Here is a 9,406-nt window from a genome sequence, read left to right on the forward strand (position 1 = left end):
ATGTATGAAAGACCTCAATGTGAAACAGGAATCCATCAAAATCCTAAAGGGGAACATAGGTAGTAACCTTTTCAACTTTGGCCACAGCAACTTTAAAAAAAAATACATCTCCAAAGACAAGGGAATCAAAAGCAAAAATGAACTTTTGGGACTTCACCAAGATAAAAAGCTTCTGCACAGCAAAAGAAACAGTCAACAAAACTAAGAGGCAACCCATGGAATGGGAGAAGATATTTGCAAATGATACCATGGACAAAGGGTTGATATTCAAGATCTATAAAGAACTTCTCAAACTCAACATCCAAAAAACAAGTAATCAAGTAAAAAAAAATGGGCAGAAGACATTAACAGACACTTCTCAAAAGAAGATAAATGACTAACAGACCCAAGAAAAAATGTTCATCATCATTAGCCTCCAGGAAAATTCAAATCAAAACCACATTGAGATACCACCTTATACCAGTTAGAATGGCAAAAATTGACAAAGCAAAAAACAACAAATGTTAGAGAGGTCATGGAGATGGGGAACACTTTTATACTATTGGTGGGAATAAAAGTTGGTACAGCCACTTGGAAAACAGTGCAGAGTTTCCTCAAAGAATTAAATAGAGCTACCCTATAATCCTGCAATTGCGCTATTGGGTATTTACCCCAAAGATAAAAATGTAGTGAAAAGAAGGGCCATATGTACCACAAAGTACATAGCAGCAATGTCCACAATTGCCAAATGGTGGAAAGAGCTGAGATGCTCTTCAGTAGATGAATGGATAAAGAAGATGTGGTCTGGGCACCTGGGTGGCTCAGTGGGTTAAAGCCTCTGTCTTCAGCTCAGGTCATGATTGCAGGGTCCTGGGATCCAGCACCACATTGGACTCTCTTCTCAGTGGGGAGTCTGCTTCCTCCTCTCTTTGTCTGTCTGCCTCTCTGCATACTTGTGATCTCTGCCTGTCAAGTAAATAAATAAAATCTTTAAAAAGAGTACCTTTATAAAAAGAAGATGTGGTCCATATATACAATGGACTATTACTCAGCCATCAGAAAGGAGGAATTTTACATAAACATGGATGGTTCTGGAGAAGATTATGCTAAGTGAAATAAGTCAAGCAGAGAAAGTCAATTATCATATGGTTTCACTTATTTGTGGAACATAAAGAGTAGCATGGAAGACATTAGGAGAATGAAGGGAAAAATGAAGGGGGGGCGGATCGGAGCGGGCGACAAACCATGAGAGACTATGGACTCCAAGAAACAAACTGAGGATTTTAAAGGGGAGGTAGGAAGGGGAATGGGTTAGCCTTGTAATGGGCATTAAGGAGAGCATGTATTGCATGGAGCACTGGGTGTTATATGCAAACAATGAATCATGGAACTCTATATCAAAGACTAATGATGTACTGTTTAATGACTAACATAACAGAATAAAAACACACACGGGGCACCTGGGTGGCTCAGTCAGTAAGTGTCTGCCTTCAGCTCAGGTCATGATCCCAGGGTCCTGGGATTGAGCCCCGCATCAAGCTCCCTGCTCAGTGGGAACCCTGCTTCTCTCTCTCCCACTCTCTCTGCTTGTGTTCCCTTTCTTGCTGTGTCTCTCTCTGTCAAATAAATAAATAAAATCTTTAAAACACACACACACACACATACACACACACACACACACACACTTTCAATATCCTCCAAGAAAGAGAGTTAGAAGAGCAATCCCACTGGGGCTCTGTACTTAGCTCCTCTCTTGGAGCTCCTGTATCGGAGTTTTCTATTTCAGGTCTCTGGAGAGCAGAGGCAAAGTTATATGAATCAGATATCTCAGTCCTCAACACTACACTTTCTAGAATTTCCTGATCTCATACTTGCAAAGCCACCAGAAGAGACTCATGGTTCACAACTAACTTTTCAGGAGAGGGAAGGTACTGGGTCAATACTAAGAATTGGAAATGTACTATCCTTTTTTTTTTTTAAGTGCTAACTTATTCTCTTTTTCAGAATAATTGAACAGAGATAATTAAATTTTATAGAGAACCAGAAATTGTTGCAGTAGAGGACGTAGGGGTTTTTTCCTGACTGGAAAATGATTCTTATGATATTTAAGTGAAAGAAACGTCTTAAAATTTTCATTAAATTTTGTTTGGCAAGATTTGTAAATTTCTATGTGGTGACATATAAAAAATGTTTTTGTAAAATTCAAAAACCATGCCAAATATGATTTAATAAATGAAAGGTATTTATGTGTCTCAAATGCTAAAATGTACTCTTCATTTTAATATTATAATTTAATAAACAATTCCTGTAATATACTACTTAATTCACTACCTATTTCATTTTTTGTATTTTTCTCTTGTCACCAACATTGATTAAAGGTATTCAGTTGCTCTTTGCTGCTCTAAATCATTCAGTCATTTCAGATACTGAGAGTGTCCAAACTAAAAATGCAGTTTCTCTTTAGTCTAGAATTGTTATTATGGAATTCATTGGGCATAAAAATAATATAGGTATCTTGCTAAGATGTACACTTTAGGATGGCTTAAGATTTTTTAATTTCCCAAAATATTCCCAGGATATGACGATGTGGCTGGTTCATGGATGATACTTTGATTAGTAAGGCTAAGAGGGAAAAATGATAAGCAGATGAAGCCATAAACTTTCATGCTTTCCAAATAGATCAGGAGTAAAATGTTACGATAATTAGAGAAAGTAAGATGTGGTGGGAGAGTCACTGGACAGGAGCTGAAAGACCTATGTTTTAATGTTGGTTACAGCCTTTAATGGCAATAGTTCCTTCAAGGACTTAGGTATAGTGGGAATGTGTTGTCAAGTAATTTAGAAACCTTAAGACACACAAAATTTTCATTGTGGGCTGCATTTCATTCAACAAAATACTGTTTGTTTTGGGAGGAAGTTTATTAGCTACTTTCTGAAGAGGATTTACTGTTTTCCTAATATTTTAATCTTACTTAAACCAGATGTCTCTTACTATCATGAGTGGAGATGCTCATTAACCAGGTTTCATGATGTGTTGGGATTAGTGTCCTTGCATTTAACTGAGTAAGGGGTTCCTACATATCTGCCATGTACATAGCTCTGTCTAAAGTGTTGCAAGAGTTGGAAGATTAATGGGGATAGATACAGAAATCTTTCAAGAAACTTATGGTTAAGGGGCACCTAAGGGGCCTCAGCAGGTTAAATGCCTGCCTTCAGCTCAGGTCATGATCCCAGGGTCCTGGGATTGAACCTCACTTTGGGCTTCCTGCTCAGTGGAGGTCCTGCTTCTCCCTCACCCTCTGCCCCTCCCTGGCCTTGTGCTCTTTCACTCTTTCTCTCAAATAAATAAATAAAATCTTGAAGGAAAGAAAGAGAAAGAAATTAATTTATCATTAAGATAAGGCTGTTTTTAAAAAAGAATTGTACCAGAAGAAGGAAACAAAGGTATTTGAAAGCAAAGTCAGCTGTAAAATGAGGAAGCAGAATCACCTAGCTCTACCACCTTTGGCCACCCCAACAGTCTATGATTTCATGAGGTTAACTCCCACTGGTAGAGTCAAAAAAGGTTTCTGGAAAGAAATGGTAGTTTTGTTGAGCCTTGAAGTGCTTAGAGATGAAAGGACAGGCAATCAGACAGAGGAAAGGGGATGCTGGCCAAGCCACGTGGTTTGCATTCACAAGGCAACATGGAAAAGACTGTGGGCAGAAGTGGCTGTGCTATTGCGACTGAAGGCAGGAAAGGCAACAGATGCTGAAAACATAAATTTACAGCCTGCAAAATCATGTTCTGGTGCTTTAGCCAAGGTGTTTTCTCAGACTCTTTCCCTTATATCTGTCATCTTGATAAAAGATTTATTCAGCTCAGTTCCTCTTGGAGCCTCTACTTTGAACACATTCTCTGGTGCCTAGATTTAGTAAAGATTCTTCTGTTCTGCAGGCGTTCGAGATGCCATCGTTGATAACTAATTATAAGAAAGATGTTTTGCTGTGCTTTTCATTTTCACTCTTCTTTCTGCCCTGCTCTCTAAAATGAAGTTTATTCTGCCTGTTCCCCATGTGTATTTATTGTCACTTGAAATGTGTTTCCTGATCTCAACTACTTTTGAGAAGACAACATTTCAAGAGGTCATCTCTGCCTGTGACCCGAGCCATGTGGTTTTATAAGGCTGACTTATGAATTGTGAGCCATTTGGAATAAATCAGTCATTCATATGCCAGATATTACTTTTACTTTTTGATGTCATGATGTATAAAGTGCTATAGAAAGTTATAAAGTGGACTTAACAGAACCCTTTTTCTTCTATTTTAGTTTTCAGTGTTACATTTGAATACGGACTACTTATCATCCCCGAAACCTCTTCCAGAGTCTTTGTGATTGCAGGCTTTCAATATTCATTATAGTTCATATTAGATGTTAAGGAATTAACCAGAAAAGATCCAATATCATGACTTTTCATAAATTTCAAACCTTGGCTTATTTTTTCTATTATACTATATATGCTTGTACTGTCATTCAGCTGTCTTGATTTGACAATTTCAATCAGAAATTCACACAAATCTGCTCTCTGGGTGGAATTTGCTTTTAGGCTAAGAATAATTTTGAAGCATGAAAAACAGAATTCATATTTGAGACTTTGCAGCTTAAGATCAATTTCTTAGAAGATTATGTTAAAAATGGACATTTTCTGACCTGTGGTAAGAAGAATAACAGTCATTGTTAATATTAGTTTTAGGTCTTTAAATTGGTATGGGTTTTGATAAGAGACTGTCTTACTGGTACACCATGAGCAGACATTCAGAGTGTATGTTTTAAGAGGTTAATTTGAAATTTTATGTGCCTCTCTTAAGCAGTTGAGCAATCAGCTGAAATGCTTCAGACACTTTATACTTCGGCCTTAAATTGCAGGGCAATCAGAGTTTAAAGGAGAAAAGGAAAGAAAGCACATTATTTATAAACATTATCCAAATTTGTGTTCAAATAAAAAAAACTTTAAAATTTCCTTCTTATTACATTTAATTTGAATAATTGTATTAAAGAACAACAATACCAGTTACTCATATCTTCTTTTGTTGATCCTTCATCACTGATATTTTCTCAACAATTAAAAATGAGAAAAATCATAGGGTGCCTGGGTGGCTCAGTCAGTTAGGTATCTGACTCTTGATCTTGGCTCAGGTCTTGATCTCAAGGTCATGGGCTCCACGCTGGGCATGCAGCCTACTTAAAAAAAATGAGGAAAATCTTAATTTAGATTAATTTTTATATCTGTACATACATACACAGAATAGTAATGGCAATTTTAAGTTCTTTACCACACAGGTTCCAGAACAAGGGAATGTTTTCTAGCAATGGTGATACTAATATTAGTTGGTACATTACAGGTAGCATGTACAAATACTTGCCTCTTTCCGTTAGAACTGTGGATTGTAAATTTCCAATTTTCTACTAAATCTTAAATGATATTTGTACTTTAAAGTTACGAAAATTAGATTCTGAACCTATAATTTGCTTGGGCTACCTTTTCCTCCTGCTAAAATAAATGTGCTCACTGAAGATTCTTTTTAATAAACTTTACCTCCATAATATAATCTTACATTGAAAATCTGACTTCTAGCACATGTATGTGACTGAGGATATGCCAACCTTTTTATCAGTCCATTCTTCCATCTGAAACTTAAGAGGGAAAAAGAAAAAGTTCCCAATAGTAAATTCTTTGAACTTATTAATATTTGAACATTTTTTTACTTACAAAAATGGCAACTTCATAGAGGTCTGTGATTCAACATAATAGATTACATGGAAGATTCAAAATAAAGCAAACTTGGAAGAGATGCTGTAATTGTTGGGAGGAAAATCAGGGAGGAAGGTAAAAATAATGTAACTGGTTTAAAATACCTTCAGAGACAGCGTCCCCATTTTAGAGGAAACTGAGGCTCAGGGACACCGAGAAACTTGTCTAAAGTAATATGGTTAATAAGTGGTTGAGCCAATCATCAAACCAGGTTGGTCTGATTTCAAAGCCATACTGTAGGATTTAAAACAGCTAGGAGGCTAGAAACTGCATCCCATAATATGTCTTATGTAAACACTCCATTTGAAGTCTTCTCCAGTTCTGAAATTATGTGAAGTTTCCCTTATATAAGTAGTAATGTGTATGGTGGAAAATTTGATCACGTGTTGAAACACCTCCTAGAATCCTCTCAATCCTTAAAAAAAAAATGGAGCAGTTATTTATATGCAACATTCATATGATGTTTCAATGTCCTGGCTGTCATCATTAAGTTCATATGTATAATTTAGGTATGACAGGGAGTTTCTTGGGCAATAATACACTTAAAGTATACTAATCATCATGAACTTACATACTGTACAAGTTTGTGAGTCTGTGCTTTCCATACAGTATTAAATTTATGATTATGTGAGTTTCAGCTGGAAGAAAATCCCCAACTCTGCACAGTATCAAACGTTGCCAGAACCAGCCATTGAAATGACTTTTCATGATAGCCTATATCCCAAAGTCAATAGCAAAGAAGGTGCAATAACTTACTAAGAGTTTGGATTTATGCCCATTTATCCATTATCTCTTGTTCAGCCCACTGTAACCAGTAAGAATCACATGAGATTTGACTGGCCTAAGTCTATGAACATGAAATTTGTGAACCTTATGGATCACTCAGGGATGGAACTTATGACATGGTTCCAGTAGTTAGAATTTCAGAAGAGTGACAAAACTCAAGAAACATAGGGAAGGGGAACAAAGAGGAGAGGGCATTAAAGGACAGAGAGGAGGGGATGAAGAGAGTAGAGAGTAGAGAAACTATGAAGAATTGACCCAGATTTGACCCATAGGTACATGATTTTCCTTATATTTCAACTGCCATATGCCATTTATAACTCTTATAACACCTGCAGACTCTTTAAAGAGAAAATGTGAAATTATTGAAAGAATGTGTGAAGAAAAACATTGTGATTTCACGTAGCTTTCATGAATTAAGTATTTTTATGATGAGGGATGTTAACTTGCTGTAGTTCAAAAGAGTCTCTAGAAATGTCATTGCTCAAGGTACAAGTTAACCATAAATTCTTTTTTTAAAAACAGCTTTATTGAGGTGAAATTGACATACAAGCTGGACAATTTCATTAGTTTGGACATATACAAAACCTGTGATACCATCACCATAATCAAGGTAACTGACATAGCCAAAACCTTCTGTCCCCCTGCCTTTTTGTTTTCTTTTTTAGTTTTAGTTGTTTGTATATGTGTGTGTTAGGAACACTTACATGAGATTTACCATCTTAACATATTTTGAAGTACACAATACCATGTTATTAACAAGAGGGACTATGTTGTATAGCAGATCTCTAGAAATTTATTCATCCAGCATAACTGAAAGTTTATACCCATGGCACAATAACTTTTCCCTCCCCCATTCTGGTAACCAGTATTGTATTCTCTGCTTCATGAGTTTGACTATTTATAGATACCTATAGAGGGGAATAAACTCTTGAGAAGCTTCCAATACATTAAAAAGAACAGAGCACTCAATAGATAAACTCATGTTGGATAAACAAACAGATGAGTGGAATAGAATAAAACAGAACAGGAAAGAATAAGCAGTTGAAACTTTTCCTTTCCTACTGCAGCAAATAACTCAGAAAAGCATCACAATTTTATAATTTTAAATATTTAAATAAATAAAGATGGAAATGAATTAATAACAGATGACTTTGAACCTTATTGCACTTTTAGGAGCTGAAATTTCTGTAATCATTTTAAGAAGAGAAGAAACATTGAATCATCTTTCTAGAGAACGGAATTAGAAATGATAAAGCACCATGGATCTAACTTATATTCCTGAAGACTTATCCAGTTGTCCAAAATTTGGAAATAAATCTTGCCCTCCCATCAGCCGTTCTTTGCATGTCCGAGTGATAATGTATTCTATTATGACCGCAGCCATGTTTATCACTATCTTTGGAAACTTGGTTATAATGATCTCCATATCACATTTCAAGCAGCTTCACTCTCCCACAAATTTTCTGATCCTCTCCATGGCAACCACTGACTTCCTGCTGGGTTTTGTCATTATGCCGTATAGCATGGTACGATCAGTGGAGAGCTGCTGGTATTTTGGGGATGGCTTTTGTAAATTCCATGCAAGCTTTGACATGATGCTAAGCCTAACCTCCATTTTCCACCTCTGCTCCATTGCTATTGATCGATTTTATGCCGTGTGTTACCCTTTGCACTACTCAGCCACCATGACAACCTCTATGATAAAGCGACTGTTGGCATTTTGCTGGTCAGCCCCTGCTCTTTTCTCTTTTAGTTTAGTTCTGTCTGAGGCCAACGTTGCTGGTATGCAGAGTTATGAGATTCTTGTCGCTTGTTTCCGTTTCTGTGCACTTACTTTCAACAAATTTTGGGGGACAATATTGTTCACTACTTGTTTCTTTACTCCAGGCTCCATCATGGTTGGTATTTATGGCAAAATCTTTATTGTTTCCAAACGACATGCTAGAGTTATCAGCAACATGCCTGAAAACGCAAAGGGGGAAGTAAAAAAAAACATATCTAAGAAAAAGGACAGGAAAGCAGCTAAGACCTTAGGTATAGTAATGGGGGTCTTTCTAGCTTGCTGGCTGCCTTGCTTTCTTGCTGTTTTGATAGACCCATATTTAGACTATTCCACTCCCATAATAGTACTTGATCTTTTAGTGTGGCTTGGATACTTCAACTCTACCTGCAATCCCCTTATTCATGGTTTTTTTTATCCGTGGTTTCGGAATGCTCTTAAGTACATATTGTCAGGCAAAATATTTAACTCTCACTCAGAAACTGCAAATCTGTTTCCTGAAGCACATTAATAATAATAATAAAAAGCTAATTATAAAAGTGAAGAGAGTATTGAAAATGAGACTTATTTTGGCCTCATACTTCACATTAATTATTTTATTAAATTTCAGTAATCTAGATAAGTGTTTTGTAATCTGCACAAGAATTATATTCAGTATCTTTGATCAATCAATCAATCAATCAATCACTTATTAATTGTGAACTCTGTCAGTCAACACTCCCATTTGACTGGGGGGAAATATACAAAAGAAATATGAAACATTTCAGAATAGGTTGTCCTCTATTTACACACACAAGACAATAATAAACCAATATAAGAAATAGCAAAAATCAAGTGTTAATGGTTTTGGCTGTTGATTCCACTCTAAAATTCAAACAAGAGGGGGCGCCTGGGTGGCTCAGTGGGTTAAGCCGCTGCCTTCGGCTCAGGTCACGATCTCAGGGTCCTGGGATCGAGCCCCACATCAGGCTCTCCGCTCAGCGGGGAGCCTGCTTCCTCCTCTCTTTCTGCCTGCCTCTCTGCCTGCTTGTGATCTCTGTCTGTCAAATACATAAATAAAATCTTTTAA

At 36.7% G+C, this 9,406-nt stretch overlaps 1 protein-coding gene across 1 annotated transcript; it reads left to right on the forward strand.

The window, feature by feature from the left end:
- The first annotated feature begins 7,741 nt into the window (after positions 1 to 7,741).
- LOC131833159 (trace amine-associated receptor 3) lies at positions 7,742 to 8,848 on the forward strand. Its single transcript, XM_059176341.1, has one exon. It carries the CDS (start codon positions 7,817 to 7,819, stop codon positions 8,846 to 8,848), a length of 1,032 nt encoding a protein of 343 aa, XP_059032324.1. The 5' UTR covers positions 7,742 to 7,816.
- The last annotated feature ends 558 nt before the right edge of the window (positions 8,849 to 9,406 follow it).

The sequence above is a fragment of the Mustela lutreola genome, chromosome 6, assembly GCF_030435805.1.
Source record: "Mustela lutreola isolate mMusLut2 chromosome 6, mMusLut2.pri, whole genome shotgun sequence".
Taxonomy (NCBI): domain Eukaryota; kingdom Metazoa; phylum Chordata; class Mammalia; order Carnivora; family Mustelidae; genus Mustela; species Mustela lutreola.